Below are 20072 nucleotides of genomic sequence, written 5' to 3'. Positions count from 1 at the left end.
CAATTTCGATCGCGAACAGTAGGGTACAACTATACGTCGCAAAAAAAGAAGATGAGAAAAAAAGAAAGCCAAAGGCAAAGAGCTTACTGTCGACCCATTTATTCATTATTTGTTCCAAGCTCCTCAATTTCCGTGCTCAGCAAGAAAAGTTATGCACACAATGAAAGCTCGCGCAAGAATTAAACGATTTTATTTCTTGTCACTGTATTGTAATTCATCACTGTATTGTATTTCAATTCATTAGTGATTTTTTGCATATTAGGTCGCATGTATATAATGTGACCTTAGTATTTCCAACATAATTGAAAATGTGAATATGACGATTGGGTATTATTCTTCATGAATTTTTAATAAAAATATTACCTCGTAGCTGAGCATCAATCACGATCAAATGAGCTATCAATCTTTTTGTCAAGAATCAATGTCTAAATGAACAAGCTCACTTTTAAAGGGTCAATCATTCTCAACAAGTTGATGGATGAAAATCTCCAAAGATTCTCATTAAGATTTGAACACTATAGTTTCTGCGATCCTCCGTCAACCAATTTTTTCACAATAATTTTCATCTCTTTCTTGTGAAAAATAAGTTAGCAACGAGAAAAAAAGTAAAAAGTTAGAAGAGATGACGAGGAAAAAGTAGTATGAAAGAATCGATAAACCGGATCAGGTTGCCCATTAGCGCAAGTACGCGGCGCAAGTTTTCTCTTTCACTCACTAATGAAGGAAACGAATTTTCGAGCGGGAAAAGGAAATGGAAAAAGAATCGAGATATTTCCGTGTTAAAATTTGTATATAAATATAAATATAGCGTTGCTAAGATCGAATTCGAAATATCGCACAGTGTGTCCAAGTCCGTAGAAAAGGATAAAAAATTGTCCTTCCTCTTAAATATACACCAATTCAATCGCCTCTCAGACATAACCATACTTCATGTAATCTAGTTTCCGAAATACTTTTCGTCAGCGTGACTACCATATACACTGCCCGTCAATCACTTTTGCCATGCTTACCTCAAAATTAGGCAAACTTGAAAGTTTTGTATCTCGGTCGGAAATCATCGTATCACAAAAAACCGCAGGGCATTTTAAAGGTAATTGCAAAAGCTTCCATTTAAGACGTGCAGAGACTTAAACATGAAAATATGTGTTTTTTACAGTAAAAAAACTGATTAAAAAAATTTCAATTTTTTTAACCTCGACTTAAATCAATACCAATTTAGAACCAGGCGGTGGAGGGCAAATCGACCGGAGGGGTTCGGAGGGTAATGTCTTTCCCTTTAAAATTAGCCCCCGCGGGGTTCTATCCGATATTTTTTAACCGAGTTACGGCGTTTTTTGTAAAAAAATAATCTTTTTTTTCAATCCTCAATAACTTCGACTTGCGTACGTTTTGGAAAAAAATGCCAAGGAGAAAAAAGTTTCATTTTGTGCCCAAGAATATGAAAATAAAGTCAAAATAAAGAAATAGAGAAAAAATTTTTTTTCGGTTTTTTAGCGCATTAAAAAATAAAGGAATTTAACTTTTTTTTACGCTTCGTTTTAAAATGTCTAGGGACGTAGTAAATCACAAAAAACTAAAACTAAGCGTAAAAAAAAGTTAAATTCCTTTATTTTTTTAATGCGCTAAAAAACCGAAAAAAAATTTTTTCTCTATTTCTTTATTTTGACTTTATTTTCGTATTCTTGGGCACAAAATGAAACTTTTTTCTCCTTGGCATTTTTTTCCAAAACGTACGCAAGTCGAAGTTATTGAGGATTGAAAAAAAAGATTATTTTTTTACAAAAAACGCCGTAACTCGGTTAAAAAATATCGGATAGAACCCCGCGGGGGCTAATTTTAAAGGGAAAGACATTACCCTCCGAATCCCTCCGGTCGATTTGCCCTCCACCGCCTGGTTCTAAAGTGGTATTGATTTAAGTCGAGGTTAAAAAAATTGAAATTTTTTTAATCAGTTTTTTTACTGTAAAAAACACATATTTTCATTTTTAAGTCTCTGCACGTCTTAAATGGAAGCTTTTGCAATTACCTTTAAAATGCCCTGCGGTTTTTTGTGATACGATGATTTCCGACCGAGATACAAAACTTTCAAGTTTGCCTAATTTTGAGGTAAGCATGGCAAAAGTGTTTGACGGGCAGTGTATGTACATATTTAGATGTGAGTGTAAAGAAGCATTTTTCCTGATTAACAAAATAAATTGATGATTTCTCAATAATTTGTTTTTTTATCGTTCCACTATACTAAGCCCGCTAATAGAAAGTTTAATAATTTGATTGAAAATTTGTAACCAGGGCTCCATCAAACTCTACGTATTTGCTTTTTGTAGACAAATTAAATATTTTTTTCAATCCACTATTCGGATTCGGACTAAATTGATAGAAAATGTAAAAATATTTTTTCATGCTAACTTATCTATGTAGACGTACTTCAAAGGAAACTGTTTCTGAAACTAAATAACATGAGAAATAATTAACTGGATCAGCCGATTTGTTTTTAGCATTTTGCGAAGAAAGCGCGAATTTCGAACCACTTTAAAGAGTCGGGACACACTGTACAGCGTGTAGTAGCTCTTAAAAAGGGCTCCTTACACTCACACTAACCTCGTAAAATAATCGTTTTATCTCTTGGATTTCGGAAATATATCCCTGCACCTTTACGTTTAATGGAAAAAACAACAAATATTTGTTTATTGATCGTTGCTTGGGTTTTATTGCATCTTCGAAATAAATAAATAACAGAAACCAACGACCGCAGGAATTGAAAGACGACGCGCGTCGAGAGTACGGAAAGAATCGCATTGATGAGTTGTAAATCTGTATTGGTATTTGATTTTTGTTGAGAAATACTAACAGAAGGAAAGCTACGCGCAATTACGTTAGCTGGGCAGCTTCGAATACGCCTCTCTTAAAATATTCGCCCGTAGAGAGCCATTCCATCTTGTACTTTTCTCTTCTTCCTTTCTCTCTCGCGCGCGCCGTAGCACAGCAGACATCCCAGAAACGATGAGTCTTTCTCCATGTCCTCGTTTTTCGCTCTGCACTTCCACTCTTGTTCCGTTCTACGCTCATTCTTTCTTCATCGTTTTTTGACCTGCTTTTCTGTTCTTTTTTCTTTGTGTTTGCGCGCAAAAGACCTATAGACTCGCATTCCAACATCACCCACTTCACCATGCATATTTGCCTAAGTACGCTTTTCTTTTCTTCCTCACGTAACCGCGCGTGAGCTTCGGGGTTTTGTTTTTCTTGCTCTTTTTTCATCGTTTCGTGCTGATGCATATCAATGTCTTCTCTCTCTCTCTCTTTCTCTCTCACTCCCCATCTCTTTATGTACCTTTTTCCTGAGCTCATCATATGCTCCCCTGTTTTTTCTCAACTTTTTTCTTCTCTCTCTCTCTCTCTCTCTCTCTATACTGTTGTTTACTATTTTAAGCAGGCGCGTTCGCGCTGTATACTGCAACAGCTTTTTATTCCTCCTCGAAATTACCTTCATACTGATTACGTCTGTACACTAGCAGCTCGTTTCGCGTTCATGTTAGGACCTCCAGTGTATAAACATAGTCCTTCATTATGTGTAAAAAAGGAAATTTGCAAATTTTTTTTTTCTAAACTGCGGTTTATATTTCGTTCAGTGCGAATGAAGTTTTTAAAAGTAAATATGTAGTTGTTTCTTTATAATATTGAAATTCAAGCAGACACGTATGCGAAGTTCATGAAATGAAAATGTTGAATCATATTTTCTCTCCTAGCTTTGAGTTGTAAATATCAAAGGCTTCAGCTTGCCGATGGAAATGCAAACTTTCTTATATTTTTTATAATTTTTTTTCAAAGCACGCTAAAAATAATTATTATCAAATGCACCCACTACATATATCCGCATAGGAAGTTTACAATTTATAAATCGAATACTATTAATTTATAATATTATTATAATTATTAATTATAATAATATTATTATTAATTTATATATTAATGGTATCCATTTTCAAATGAAACAGAGCTTCGTATTGCACAAATAAGTGTAGGGTACGTATTTCATAATAATTGTGACAGCTAATTTTAAAAAATGAAAAACACGTGTTACGAATATTTCATAGTTAAAAGAATTTTCTTACGGTATTCCATATAAATCATTCTATCAATGTTTTGTCTTTTGTAATACACGATATTTTGCAGAAGAAAATATGAAATCGGCTTGCTTTTTAAAGCTTGTGATCGTTTCATTTGATTTTCATCCTGTACATTATGAATACAATAATATTTATATTTAGTATTCAGATAATTACCGACTTTTCAGTATTTCATAATCAAAATATTCGAGATTATATTAATAAGTCTTACTGGTATCGAGAAGAATTTTCATTCTTATTTCTCATCATTTTTTAACTAAACATTATGTCAACCAATCATTCATATTCAGAATAAAATATGTAGCTTTTTTGATGATATTTTCAACATGAACATCTAACATATTAAAATCTTCCTTCAAAACAGTAGAAAAATATGCTAAAATCCACTCACATTATGCATCCACTCAATACTAGTTGGTCGGGGATTGCTCTTATAGTGACAAACAAATGTGACATCGTCTCCTTCCCGTAAAGTATCAATGTCGAATCCGCTTGCCAACGATACGGTTGCAGTGGGTGGATCTGAGGGCCAAAAAAACATTCTGTTATTATAAATAACGAAAACTCTCTTGTCGACGATTCACGGAATACAAGTTCCAATCCCCTTTACGTTGACGGTATTTACAATCGCGCTAGAAAACTTTTTATTTATCTGTATATTCGTGAGAGTTGGGGGAGAGTTTTCGCACAGATCGAGTGAGGCGATCGCTTTGCATGAGCTGACATCCGGTAAACAGCGCGGTGCATGTTTTTGGTGCGGATTTAGGCCGGAAGTCGAGGTCACCTATATACTTTGCCAAGACAGTTTGCTCGAAAGACAAGAAGAAGAAGAAGCGAAAAAAAATGAAGAGCAAGCATGTTGACTGTTCGGTAGGATACGAAGGCAATGAGAAGAAGCTCAGGGAGTTTCGGGATAATCGAGAGCTCCAAGGAAGGAAGGAAGTGGCCAGCTATCGGAATGCAAACAGCAAAGCCTTACTCTCTCTTCGCCCGCAAGTTCGATCAGTTTGGAATCTTTGGAAAGATTCGCCTTCTATTCCTCCCTTCCCCCTCCCCCCATCTCTCTGTCTCTCTCTCTCTCTCTCTCTCTCTCTCTCTTTTTCGCTTGTATCCACTCTCGAGTGTCTCCATCGCATTTCTGAGCGACGGAAGTTTCGCCTGCAAGTTTCGATGGCTTTGTATATACATCAACTTTCCTCGCTACCTTCGCCTCTCCTTAGAACTGATCATCGTCGCGATGCCGACTCTACAACTATTCCGCCTCACGACTTTTCGAGGACTTGAGTTATTCCTAATTACTCGAGTGGCCTCCCCGGCTGCGCGCGCGCCTCTTCGCTTAATTGCCGATACTCCAGATAGGAACGATTGCCGGAACTGCGCTTTTTTTTTATCGCGACCTACATACAGGTTCGATCTTTCTTTTTTTATTCTTTCTTTTATCAACGTTCTCGCGGAAACTCCGATATTCCGGCATTATGATTCCAATTGAGGTTTTTAAAAGTTTCCATTGTTTGATTATAATCGATATTTCCGTAAGAGAGTAAACGAATTATTTGCGTATTTAAATTTTGTACTCTTTGCAAGTTGTAAAATTTAAATGCAAATGTGTAATATTTTGCCGACCCTCGCTCTTTGTTGAAATTATTATATTATATGCATGAATTGGTATATAATAACAAAGAATAACAATCTACATCATTCGAGTACTATTCATAGTAGAATTACTAAAATTTTAACTTTGGTTTCGCAATGCAAATCAATGTAACAATGAATTTGGCGTCTGATATCGAGTCACTAAAGTTTAATAATCCAATGATTGGATGCACACTGGACAGACTTGTAAAAGAATAAAAAAATTTGATACTTGAACTTAAAAATAAAATACGATCATCAAAGAATTCGAGCGGAAGAAGAAGAAGAAAGTAAAAAAGTAACTCACAAAGGACGTTGAGGACTTTGGTAGTCTCAAGGACTCCTCCGGGAAAGCGTGGATTTTCCGCGCGACAGGTCAGCTCCTTAGCGTCGTCATCCTTGTCGAGCACAAGAGCGAGCTTACTGATGGTCAAGTTGGCTTTTTGACTGGGTAGCGGTGGTTGGGTGGGCGTTTGCAGGCTGGAATCTCGCATAACGAGGCCAGCGAGACGCCAGACAAGCCGTGCCCCCGGCCAACTTCCCCAAGTCTCACAGCGTACGTTCATCGGGCGACCAGCGTAAATCTCATCTTCCTCCAGAACTATACTCACCAAGGCTGGTTTTACTGTAAAAACCCGCCAAAACAACAGATGATCGAAACTTGCTACGTTCACTCAGCCTAATGGCCTTTACGATCTACCCTCAACTCATGCTTCTCTCAACTTTTTACTCTTTCTGTCTCTAGGCTACACAGAAACTTGTATTAATATTTTAGTTTTATACAAAATAACTTCATTTTGCTTTCATTTTTTCAAACAAAAAGAACAGACACATATAGCGTGCTTCAACGTAGTAATATTCAACAAAGTTTTCATTATTTTATAGTTTGTTATGTTATTATATATTTGTACATAGAATTTCCTTGCATACGTGAATGAAATTTTGACGAAATTTGCAAATAAACTCGCTTGTTATTCAAACGCAAAAAACATTAACTTTCACCTTACTTTTATTCTTTAGCTAATATATAAAAGTAGTAAATTTAATTTTCTAGTATCCTTCAAAAGAAAAGGACAAATAACGTGTGGTACAGAGAGACTACTAAAAATAAGTTTGACTGTGTGGTAAAGCCCGAGAAATTCCATTGTAGCGAATGAAAAGAATGGCGAAGCCAGTTAAAATTCAATTTTCAGGAGAGACAGTCAGTCCGCGCGCCTACTTAGGTGCTGTTGCTGCGAAAGTACAGAATTGCAGCGTAAATCATTATCAAGTTCGTCCGTCAGGGCGAAAATAACGGCCTCGTCACGTGCCCACCATGCGCGCACGTATTTTTACGTTTGAAAGTCTCTCTCTCTCACTCTCTCGCTCTCTCTTGCTCTCTCGTTTCTTGGAACATAGTGCACGCAAAGAGTCAAAGGGGGATGTCGAGAGCAGAGCATTTTTAAAAGAAGTCCGCTCTACCACGAGAATTCGGCGCGTTTCCGTTCGCGTACCAAGTCGCCATCGCTCGCAGGCAGCAGCATCTCATCTATATTTAGATTCTTTCTCTCGTTCTTTCTTCCGCGTCATCGAGAAGAGCAATAGGAGATTTACATGCGCTTTTACACTTTCTGCTCTCCGGACTCCATGCTGTATGTGTGTGAACTGAGATTGAAGATCTTTTCTCCCCGCTGCTGATTCTTTTTCATAGAAGTCCATTGTCACTCTTTCTTACACCTTTTGATTTACATTTTGAATTGTTGTCCGGAATTTTTACGAAATATATTTTACTTCTTTTCAGTATACGTATGAGTACGTAAGGATATGCATCTCAATAGATTTATCTCTATTTTTCTCGAAAAATGAACGCCTTTTGACATTTTATTATTCCTCCTCTTTCTCTTTCTCTCCCTCTCTCTCTCTCTCTCGCTCTCTCTCTTTCTCTCTCCCCTTCGAACGAACGAGCGAACAAATGTTCGAATCATTACGTATCATAAAGCTTTGTGTAAGTAATATTTTTAAAAGCTCACTAATGTACCTCGCGAAACATCGAAATATGTGTTGTTCTCGATATTTTTATATGAAAATATACTAATTTTAAATATAAAAATAAAAGAGTCCAATGCAGCTGAATATTTCTTATACAAATTTATAATCCAGAAAATAATAAATCTTCAATACTTACGCAAAATTTCGAGTGAAACTTTCTTCGACGTAACCCTGGATTTGATGGCAATTTTGGATTCAGCTCTACACTCGAGTTTTGTGCCCCATAATTCTCTGGTCACCTTGCCAATTTTAAGAGTATTTACAACAAATCTCTCCGTTGAGTCCATTGTGCCATCAATCATCTCATCATCTTTCCACCATGTCACCGTGGGCTTTGGTTTACCTATATAGTAGGTAAAGCACAGAACGCGTCGGTTAAGATAAAGAAAATAACGCTAGAAAACCAAAAAGTAGTAGGGAATGTCTGGAAAATAAAGATTATATTCGCGGCTCATTTACATTAACGTTTATCTTGAACGTCCGTGCTCTCTTTTTTACACTACCCGTAGCGATGCCGGGGATGGGTAGAAACTGCATTCGCGATAAAACGTACATATACGTATATACTACTAACACGAAGAGACTTTGAAGACCGCTCAAGTAATTCCTATGCTAATCCGTCTTTGTGAACCGCATGGAATTTACTCGGCGCGGCCAGCGGTAGGAGCAAGTATAGAGCTATGTAGTTGGCTGCCTGCACTTTTTTTCTCGCTCGTACGACACATACCGCATGTCTCGTGGTTTGTTCGACCGCACAAAACATACGGTCGCCGGGCACTGTTGCACGCGCTTATGCTAAGTCGGTTGACTGGATAAGTGATACAGAAAGAGGGAGGAAGAGAGAAATCTAGCTGCGTACATTGTGTCCTGCATTTGTTTTGCCGACGACAGCGACCTGTAGGTTGCTCTACATTTCAATTTCACTTTTCATTGCCAATTCGCTGGATTCTCTCAAGTGAATTTTTACTTTTCACAATTTTCAATTAGCAAATTCAAGATGCTAAGAAATGTATACAAGATAAAGTGTCAGTGCAACTGTGTTTGTTAAGAATGTAACCAATCAATGTTTGTCCGAAAATATCATGTGAATTTCGTTTCTTCTCACGTTGGTTACGACTGGACAAGGTCGAGAGAATTCCCAGGTAGTCCTCATTATTTGTATTCGAGCAACTCGGCTATTGCCGCTGGTGCTGCTGTGTAGAGAGAGAGAGAGAGAGAGAGAGAGAGAGAGAGAGAGCACGCTTTGTTCTACTACAGTAAGCGAATAAGTGAAATTAAAGGGCCAGCCAACACAGCCAGCCAATTTACATTGACAAGAGTCGTTTTTCTAGACCACAGAAAGACTGCCATGGCATTGAAGTTTTCCGACTGTCCCTTGATGATACCCCTTGTGAGCTTGCAAGTTAGCTGATTGGGTATCATTTGTCGCGTCCTACAAAAGATACTTCTCTCTCTCTCTCTTTCCTTTAGCACGAACACGCGTTTTCTTTCATTTGCCATTTGCCGAGTTACCGTTCATTTTGCAAATTGAAGGCGTACACGCTTCGTTAACGACAAAGTCTTTCACAGTATCTTAATGCAACGGATGTCACTATAAAGGAAGTTTTGTTTTATTGTCGTGTGACAAAAATAAAATTTGCGCTTTTAATTCAGATAGATGTAAGCACGGTATTAAAGCTGTTTTTTTTCGCCGTGCAAGCAGAAGGACAAAAATTATACATACGAAGAGCGCACTTACCACCAGCAACCTGACAATGCAATACAAGCTCGTAACCTTCGAGAAAGGGTCCAGCTACACTCTTCACATCCTTGCCTTGGGCGTCGTAAATAACGGGCTTCCTTGGCGGTTCTGCAAAAGAAAATTATACAGACGCTCTCTTAGTTTATGCAACACTCAGTAAGTACGCTAAAGCACAAAAGATTCGAGCCGCACCTGTCGCTGTGAAATGTTTTTCCGCGTTACAAACTCAACGTTCGACTAAAAACACACTTACGGATATAGCTCTCAGTATTCTCTATTTATCTCGTAAATTATCTCTGGTATAAATTTTAATTTTTACCAAATGCAATGCATTCCTCTAATACTCCCTTTTTCATCCCTCGGAGCAATGTCGTCGTCGGGCGGCCGTGTCCCGGTTGACATACGCGCGAGTGGCGCGAGTTTAATGTAGAACGCTCGCGTCGTCGTAAATTTGAAAATTTTCTTTTACGCGTAAGACCGGTCGTTAAAAGTCGACCAGAAAGAAGCGCCGCGGGTCATTACAGGCATAAAGCGGAGATATAGTTGAAGCGCGCGCGAGCGAACGCTCCGAGTTACGACGACCATTCCGCGGTGCGGGGGAAAACTGTAAATGTCGACGCGTTTCGCCACCGCTGCGAAATTGTGGCCTTCTTGTATATACGCTGTGAGCATTATGTTTTTTTTTCCAAAAGTCTTTCTTCGGATAAAAAGAAAAGATCAATGGAATATCACTCGTGCGGCATTTTTATGAGAATTTTAGTCGATGACCTACGCGGTAGTCGTGAGATATACGATGGCTTAGGTGGTAAGTCAATTTAACTGTATAGATGGCCTAGAAATTTTAGTACGTGGTAGTACGCGTACGGTTTACGTAAACATTGAAATTTTCCGGGAGTTCTTGAAATCTTGATGAGAGCGGAAAATTGAATTTCTGAATCGAAAACTTTGCCGCTGAAATTTCGATGGATTAAAATTTCATTTCAGTGGTATTCCCTCGGGGGATATTCGGGGTTTCCCTATTTGGCCACCAGAAGTTCGCAGTTTCGAAAGATTTTGAAAAGTTTCCTTGGAACATTTTTCTCGCAGCGTTATCGGTTCGACCATGTTTGCTCGCGGTCAATTAATTACACGCTATTTCCCCCCAGTTCATACGCTGCAACAGCTTTTAATGATTACAAATAGCCTGCAGTAAATGTTTCCTGAATATAAACTTCTACTAATAGATCACTTGAATGTGAGTGTGCAAAGTTGATCCATCACTTAATCTGTACAAAAAGTAAATACTTCGTCGAATGTAAAAGTAGATAGACATTTTATTCTGGAATAGGACTTGAGATGGTCACAGAAATTAGCGAAGCAAATATTTACCTATGAAAGTGAGGTTGACACGAAAGTTATTTGTTGGCGAGTTGACGAAGTCGACGCGACACCGAAATACCCCCTGGTCTTCGTAGGCGACCCCTTTGACTTTCAGCCGAGCGAGGCCAGCCTCGCTGTCCACCTGGAAATACGTTCGATTTCCGAGGTTTCCACTCATGGTCCAGTGCACGGCTTTGAACAGATCGCCCCCGGTGTTCCTTGCGTCCAGCCTGAAAGAAAACCGAGCAGATGAGATTTTAATTAAAGTTTCGAAAAACGAATGGTTTGTTATTAAACTACATATTTTTCTATTCTTATTTAATTATTTTTTAATGAGATTTCCGAGCATTTAATTCTGATTGGCTGCTGAGAAGTGTTTAGTACACGAAATAAAAAAATTGTTCATATTTGCCGTTTAAAAATGAATTTATTAAGATTGTGGCAGTAGTGAATTTCAGAAATTTAAAAAATTAGCATTTTCATTTTTGTTACGATTCTCTTCTGTTGCACGGAATTAATTTACTAAATACTTCGTAAAACACGAAGCTTATAAAAAGAGTGTGCACATAACAGTTCGCAATCTCGTTAGTTCTACCACAATTATTCAAATACTTATAATTAAACAAACAGCTTTTAATGACTGTGGAGTTTTTAGAGTATAATACGTTGAAAAAAGAAAAATACAAACCTGCTATTTTGTTACTTTTATTTTATTTAATTATATTTCAAGAAATATCTCAGAATTAAATTATCTATTTGAAATTTAAAATGCTTAAATATTGATATTCAGTTTTCACATTTTCTAGCAAAATGTGATCAAAGCACACAAATATAAATTGAATTGAATTGGCAATTTCACGCAAAAACCAATATCGATATGACCTGTTTGGTTGTATCGAAATCACATTTAAATTTCTTCCAGATCCTCTTGAGAATCATTCGTGAAATTGGTACGTTTGATATTGCCACTACAGAAAATTGACATTGCGATGAAACATTTTTTTAGATAAGTTGATGAGTACTGTTTAGCTATATTGAGTGAAAGAAAAATAATATTCGTGATTTAATTAAAGTTGACATATCGGACTCGATTTTTTATCTAGAAAGTTTTTTTATTTAATTATTTCTAATAAAATAAAAATAAATTCTATATAAAATTGATTTTGTATTCTATATATTTTGACAAATATATATTCATATTCGATATTTTTAATGCTAATAATGTACATAAATTTTGCATAAAATACATTTTATTAAACCTTGATAATAGTATCAAAAAGCGTCAAATTCACCGGACGTTTTGTCGATACCATTAATCCTTTATTATTGGTGATTCTATTGATTTAAGTGGCTTTAAATGCAGTATTGTTTTCCTCAATGTATAGAAAATATCCTAAATGCGGACTAAGGACATTCAAAAATTGCTATTGAACGTTTTTAAAATCGACAAGGTTTTATTTTGTAACTATAAGCCTTTTCATCATTGCCACTCATTGTTGGAAGTGACTCTGAAATCTCATATTTGAATGTAACGTAATATCAAGTGCATAAAAGTGTGAAAATCAATTATGAAAATATTCATAAAAACAAGGCATCTTCTTTCATGCAAGCAATTCAATATTAAAAAAGTGAGTAGTGGCATGGCCATAAGAAAGTAGTCACCTGGTAGAAAAGGACAAGCGCAACAAAGGTTTTGAGATTACATAAAGCAAAAACGATCGTCAAGGAACTTGAAATTAGGTTCAAGCAAGCGCGATAAGATTCTAAAAGGAAGTCCGCCAATCGAGAGTTCCTCAGTCGCGCGCAGCCCTCGAGGGGAGGGGGGTGGTGGTGGTAGCGGAAGTCTCAGCTGATTGTTTTGCCGTCGGTATACACAAGAGCAGAGTTTCTTGGTATCGTTGCGGAAATGGAATGGCCGCTTTGTTCCCAACGGGACGATTGAGTGGGCCAATCGGGTGGCACATCTACATCGTAGAAAGACGGGCTGCTCTGCCTCCCACGAGTTTCTTCTGCCGTTCGTGCGCACGATTACGCCTCTTACATCAATGCGATTAAGCGCGTCGGCAGTGATGTCAGCCGACCCAGTAAAATGCTCGACTTGTTTCGCGAGAGATCGCTTTATTGCACGTTTCGCCGTGTTTTGCTGCAGAGATAAACTTGTTTCTTAGTTGAATATGTTATTTGCTATAAAACTACCATGTTTCTGATATTTCATTATCTTCTTTTTTAACTAACTTTTGGTTAAATTCTTGACAATGGAATATTGGCTTCTGTCTTACTCGAAAATCTCTCAAACGGATTTACATTGGATTTTATCGAGGATGATTTAGCAATTGTGTTGAATTCGTTGTTAATATTAGAAATTCATAATTGCGATTTTGCACTAAAGTTTTAAAGGACAACATTCATTGATAGAATACACGAAAAGTACGGATTAACTTAAAGATTTAAGTTAAGACGCGTTTTAATCTTACATCTATGTAGAGTTTTTATTATATAATAGAACACTCGAAGAGTAAATTAGGTTCGATTCAATTATATCGTCATTGTTTAATTATTGTGGTATTTTAACACCCTTCAGATATTGAAATATATACTGTATCAGTTAATACTATGTTTATTGAGAAAGTTAGTAAAATCAATGCAATTAGTGCGTGAGTCGAATTAATTTGATCGATGGTTATATCTATTCCCTCACGAAGTTTCGGCAATGTACATGCATTAGTCATTGAAACTCAAACTGTTAATTTGCCTCTAATAGTTTCTATTTTCGATTGCCTAATCAATGAATACGTCGAAAGAAGCTACTTCATTATTACATTGTCCCTCGTGTATTTGCCTACGAACTTTACTTTGTAATTAGTTCTTATAAAGTTTCCCGACGACTATATATTCAATATAGTCAAATATTCAAATATTCTCTCTTAACGTGTATTCTTTACAAAATAGACGGAAAGATAACTAGGAGTATTAGTTTATCGCTTTCTATTTCATGGATCTAATGTATTTGTATTTCCAAATAAAGAGAATGTACCTGACTATACGAAGCTTTTTAGGAAATGTTTATTATATTTGAAAAATTTTTAAGTTAAATTAAGCGGAGAGTTTGAGTACTCACATACTGAAATATGAAATGCTAAGAAAAAGATGTGAAATCAGTTAGAGACAAAACTGGTATTTTGTGAGTTGCTCCAAATCAAACTTCTTACGTGCATTGTATTCCAAAAGAATTTTGGAATTCCGACACGTGAAAGTCACAAAATGATGATCTGTCGATTTAAAGGTGTTCCACTTTCTGAGCTTATGAAGCACTTCTGCTTTTATGATAGATGATGATTGGGTTATATGATTATTGAATTATTATAATTATTCAATAATTTAATAAATTATTCCTAGCATTACCATAGTGATGGATGTGGAGGTGTCAAGGGTTTAACATTACTGTTTTCCACGTTCAAAAGGAAACAAAAAATAATTCTAAATCCCGACTAATGAAATTTTTATAAATATAAAAGTAACGCTCTTAAATATTTTCTGATTTTTCAATAATAATATAGCAAATTATAATATTTTAACCTCTCAAGTAAAATTGTTTAATTACTTGATTGAAAAATTAATGAAATCTGCTAGTTATATAGTGTTTTAACGCTTCATACATGGCCTATTTTATAGGCGCAATTAGTTTCAAACTCATCTCGCTCGATCAGGTCATGCGTCAATTTCGATGATTCAGGTCACGGCTACCTCTATTATTCACAATAATTTCATCGCTTAGAGAGAAAGGCGATGTCGACGAGGAGAAAAGCCGCGCGTCGCCACCCACATTCGCGCGAACATCGTGAAAATTCAATTTGCCTGGTGAAAAGTGCGCGAACGCGAACGCCATCTAAGCGCTTTTCCATTATTTATTTTCCGCCCCCCCCCCCCCACCTTCATCCCTTTCACTCGAGCTCGTACGAGCATTCTTTGCGCAAATTATTTTCCATTTTCTAGCGCTCTCGAAGCCAAACTGCTAGAGGCAAGCGAACGAATCGATGGCATTAGATGAAAAAGTGCGTGCCAAATCGCGAATTATATGCAGCAGTTTTCTTTTCTTACTATACTGTATTTTTCGGTTAATACATTAGTCTCGAAACTTTTCTGTTTCCAATCATTCCTAATAAACTTGTCTATAAAATGGTCGCGATTCGTTATTTTTCTCATACACTTGCATGTCACCAATGGCTAGCGGCGCCAAGATATTTACTCGTTATGCACGAATGAGAAACGGAAGGTCTAAGAAGGCGGAACCTCACCATGCCGGTTTATTAAAAGCCGTCTATAAATTGTGCAAGACTTTTTGTTTGAGTACCGCAACTTTCTCACTTTATGCATATTTACCCTTTCGCCGCACTTGATCTTTAATCTTCTTCAATAAGCCCTTCCTCTTGGTATTCCAGAGATGAAAGAGAATGCCGACGATGATCAACACGATTTCAAATTGTGAATCACTTTATGTGCTCGCAAGTTTGACAAATATTCGAAAGCTTTAATACACGTATGTATATATAAGCTTTTTCTACATAGTTTGAGAGATTGCAAGAGGAGGAAGAACAGCTCGAAGGAAATCGTACGCTAGAATTTTATGTAGAGCCATAAAACTCAAGAGTCGATTGTGAAAATGTGCCTCTTTCAACGCGAGCGAGAGCGCGATTTAGAAACAAAATGCATAGCATTCGACGAATCAGCAAAGAGATATACGCGCCCGGAGAAGAAAAAAACAATAACCTTCAGTTTCGCGAATTCTACAAAAATTGAACTTTTCTTCGGTCTGGCATTGAAAAAAACGTTTTCGTTCGCTACAGCTTACAAATATCTTGCCTCTTTTTATTTAACATGTATAGTTTCCGCGAATTTCTCTAATATTCACGATTATTTTTCTATCTGAAATGAAAAGAGAAAAACGTAGCTCTAGGAAAAAAAGAAAATGTTTCAGTTTTAAACCTCAGAAAAATGCTTAATTTGAAATAGAATTCGTCATATGCGCAAAAACTTAGCCGCATTATTTATGGTTATCGCGCCGAGATGCTTATAGCACGAAGTATTTAAGAAGCTTTAAGCGAATAAGCTCACATTAAGAATGTCATAATTTTGCGCGAAAGTTTCTCGCTTTATTCATAATTCCGTGAAGCAAGGCGCTCGAGCTTGAGCTCGTAAACACTCGTTTCCACTAATCCAAAGAGCGTTCAAGTCGGATTATCAATTTTTGAAAAAGAATCGGCGTATACTTTTCGTTACTTTTTCTTCGCTCTACTTGCACTCTGCTACTGCTTCATTCATTGGGCCAAATTAAATCCAACGTGATCCAGTTTCCGTTGGAAGGGTGAGCTAATAAAAAATGAATGAACTTGGAGAAAATCCCGAGGCGTAAAACTGCGCCCCGGAAACTTTGCTCTCGAATCCACCTTGATCTTAATAGCGTTCATAATGAACACTGCCTAATCGTAATCCATTACCCCTCCGAAAAATCTTGGCGAAAAGTTATTCGCGCACGATTAAGAAACTTAATAGATTAAACTTTTTCATGCACAACGACTGCTTCTTAATCATTTGTTTTAATTAATTGTAGAACCAAGGCGATGGTACCGTAGTAGAACTATCGTTTGATCGTTACTCATTGATAGCAATAGCATAACGCAATTTAAAATTTGTTGAAAATTTCCTCGGCAACGATAAGTCAGTTGTCTGAGTTAGATATAATTGGCTGATTTAGTATAAAAACGTGAAACCGATTTATGACTGCCATTAAAAGTCATCTTCATAAAACTAAAACCGTAGTTGGGCGCGTAAAAGTCTATCTATATGCCATGAAAATGCATAAATTAAATTGAAATGAAACTACACCGTTATTCAATATCTTTTCAATTAGAAATAATACTATTTATTTCGAGAGCAACATTAGAAATCAAACTATAACGTCAACTATTCCTTCTCAAAGGCATTACTTCCAACTTAGAAGCTCAATGAATTTCGAGCATACCGGTAGTAATGAATTTCAGAAGCAAAGACTATGGGCCATTGAACAATAAGGATGATAAATCCATTAAGCTCTCGAGTTCGCATTTCACTCGAAAGAACATAGATGTTAGCATTCTTCGTCGTAATATTGCGAGCGCATCAGTTAAGAGGATCATTCGGCACGTCCAAGTGCAAGTTACTCAGCCGGTACATGACAATACACACAGCTTAGTGGAACTATGGAATTCCCATTGAGCAGACATAAGAACTACGGCAGTATTTCGTACAGCGTGAATTCCGCGGCAGCAATATACGTACGTTCATCGCTTTAGATGCATACCTTCGCTTCTTCTACATATACGTAGATGACGACAGAGCAGCACGTGCGCGCATAAGAGTGGCCGCAGGTGTGTATAGGTATATGTATGCAATATGAAAGCCTCGTATTCTCCTAGTTAGCTAACGAGCGTTCGTATCCTCAGGGCACGCTGAATTTCACGAAACAACTTCGCAACAATGGCATCTCTCGCCGCTAACAGGCATTGCCGACTTCCGCGCGCTCTTCTGCCAACGCGACGCTTGTCTTTCTCACATACACTCCTTCGACAGCCGCACACGTTCCGCGACGAATAAAATGTGACGGCTCGATACGCGATACACCTGCAGCAATTTTCATCCCACGCATGGCTTAGAGCTGATTTAGCTTCAGCTCCGTTAACGATAGTTTCCAAGACCCTGACTATCATTGATATTATTCCTGAAGAGCCTTTGTTTCGGTATTTATATTTTTCAAATATGTTGGTTTCTCGTATCAAGGCGTTGTGCAAAACAAAACTTACGTATATAGAGGAACTCCAGCTTCGTCTTTGAACCACAGGACCATGCTAACTTTGTCTTGTGGACGAGTAATTGAAGTTATGTCGCATGGAAGCTCCACGTCTTCTCCTTCGATTGCCCATATTTTTTCATCGACGACAGTGTTTACTGAAAATAAAGACGAAATACATTCAGAAAGACGAAAATTACATAATTTTAAAAATTTCGTATCATAATATCAATACACTTGTAACTGAATCATGCTGTCTTTCACTTATAGTTAAAGAATCAACTCTATCACTATAGTAGACATAGCTAGACAAAGTAACTGAATGAAAAAATGTACGCCCGCCTTTGAACTAGCAATTTCGAAATTCCGACTGGGCAAGTAGTAATTTCCCGAATGGACAGACCACGTCGCATCGTCGTCACCGTTTGTCGTCGAGAACTAGTACCGAGAAGCAAGTAGGTCTCTCTTTCTTTTTCTGTCTTGTTCTTTCTACCTCTCTTACTCTTTCACTGCTATCCCGTTCGATCTACTCTTGCACTCTCGAAATTTCTATTTTGATACTGCACGCATGCTCTGTCCTTCTCTCTCAATCCCTTCGACTGTTTTTCTAGCACCCCGCCATACGCTTTGCCAGTTCTCGTTCGAGTCAAAGTACTGCAGAAAAGAGAAGTAACGTACCGCGACATATTCTACACTGAGAGAGTGAGAGTAGGACGAGGAGAGGGAAGGAAGGAAAATGCAAGTGGGACAAACAATTCCGCGATAAACAAAGCTGGCCTCATTCACAATTTTCGATAGAAATATAAATATATAACCGTGGAGATACAGGCGAATCACCTATTTATTGAAGCTTAAGACATTAATGAGAACAGGAACAGTACATACGTGCAGTACAAATAGGTTGATTTTTACGAATTACATACAAATATTGATATCATTTCCATGTAAAATCGAGTTATAAGTACAAAGGACGAATATACTGGGTGCTCAAAATACTAAATTTTTAATAATTTTCAAAAATAGCTATATGCAGGTTGCTTATACATTAGAATAATTCCCTATCCTAGCGAGAGATTTCACACTCTACTTGCACTGCCACCCGGAGAATCCTACATTTTCTACTCGCAACTACCAAGTCAGTTTTAATTTCTTTTTCTGCGAGCACGCATTAAATCTCTCTCTCACTTTTTCACTGTACTTTCGTTATGACAGCTCTAAAATGTACCTTGGGAGCAAACGAGTAGAGCGATTGAGCCAAAATAAAAAAAAATATTAAAGTGCAACGGGAAGCCAAAGTACTCGTGAGTATCATCTAAAGATCCTCGCTCTCAACTACTTCTTGTTTTTCTTTCTTTTTTTTTTTTTACACTCCTCTACCTTTCGTAATACTTGGCGGAGTTTTCCAAGGCGGTTCGTTTCGCTCTACGTGCAGTGAATCCGATTGGCTTTCGTTACATCGAGTGCGTTACTGAATAACCTGCTCCATGAACAATATTTATCAACTGGTTCGCTGATCATTACTCGTGAGAATTTTTTTCTTTTTATTGAATTTTATTTCTGAGCTATTGCTAAGGCAATTTTATATCCTATGATATTACTTTCATTTTGTCAATTACAGTTAAATATATTTTATTTGTCATTGTCTTTTTATAGATAGATATTTAACAGAATCGAAAATCGACAAAATTTATAAAAAATGAAATAGCTTGATATCGATTCCACTAAATAATAATTACTTATGAAAACTGATAAATCATCAATGTTCTGTAAAGTACATTAGACGTACTCGTGCCAATGAAAAGAGTTAAATTATTTGAAAGTTTCACAGCCGACGCATCATTACCACTCATTCAACTCATGTAACCGAACGTTCACTGGCGAAAAAATCAAATACCTCGTAGTTCATAAAAGACCTTCGGAAAAGTTGAAAATTGAATCACAAGGCAGCGACGACGCATAGTTGTAAGTTGGCTTAAAGCTCGAGCTCGCGTATTATACGACAAGTGACGCATATGTGTACGCAACTTGTTTTCAATTCGGTCTTAATGGCATGCGAGCGAGCGAGTTTGGATTATACGGAAAGCAGGACTCCCTCTGCGCATGTACGTATACATGCTAGCAAAGGTCGAAGAGCCAGCATAGGATTCGTACGTATACAAGAATCGGCAAGCGTAATTCACTTGAAGGAGGAAAGCGATAAATTTTAGCAACGCGATCCCACTAGAGAGAGAGAGAGAGAGAGAGAGAGAGAGAGAGAGAGAGAGAGAGAGAGAGAGAGAGAGAACTGCATCCCCCTTCACGCAAGCTTTTCCGCGATTTCTCGCCTTTACTTTCTCCACACAGCGATACCACCGAGAAAACGCTT

At 37.3% G+C, this 20072-nt stretch overlaps 1 protein-coding gene across 3 annotated transcripts in view; it reads right to left on the bottom strand.

The window, feature by feature from the left end:
* The window catches only part of LOC131670358 (neural cell adhesion molecule 1-like), a 56211-nt gene that overhangs the window by 15237 nt on the left and 20902 nt on the right, over nucleotides 1-20072 (bottom strand). For 2 of the 3 annotated variants that reach the window (XM_058945887.1, XM_058945888.1), the window contains 6 exons: nucleotides 17721-17865; nucleotides 10894-11114; nucleotides 9523-9633; nucleotides 7921-8127; nucleotides 6064-6381; nucleotides 4516-4646 (listed from right to left, as the gene is read on the bottom strand). In XM_058945887.1, the coding sequence (XP_058801870.1) occupies nucleotides 4516-4646; nucleotides 6064-6381; nucleotides 7921-8127; nucleotides 9523-9633; nucleotides 10894-11114; nucleotides 17721-17865 (1133 nt within the window). The remainder of the gene's footprint in view (nucleotides 1-4515; nucleotides 4647-6063; nucleotides 6382-7920; nucleotides 8128-9522; nucleotides 9634-10893; nucleotides 11115-17720; nucleotides 17866-20072) is intronic. The other variant, XM_058945889.1, reaches the window with a different exon arrangement.

Source organism: Phymastichus coffea, unplaced genomic scaffold, assembly GCF_024137745.1.
Source record: "Phymastichus coffea isolate CEN01 unplaced genomic scaffold, Cenicafe_Pcof_1.1 PCOF00109, whole genome shotgun sequence".
Taxonomy (NCBI): Eukaryota; Metazoa; Arthropoda; class Insecta; order Hymenoptera; family Eulophidae; genus Phymastichus; species Phymastichus coffea.
The sequence above is the reverse complement of the archived record's forward strand: the minus strand, read 5'-3'. Positions and strand labels throughout refer to the sequence as shown.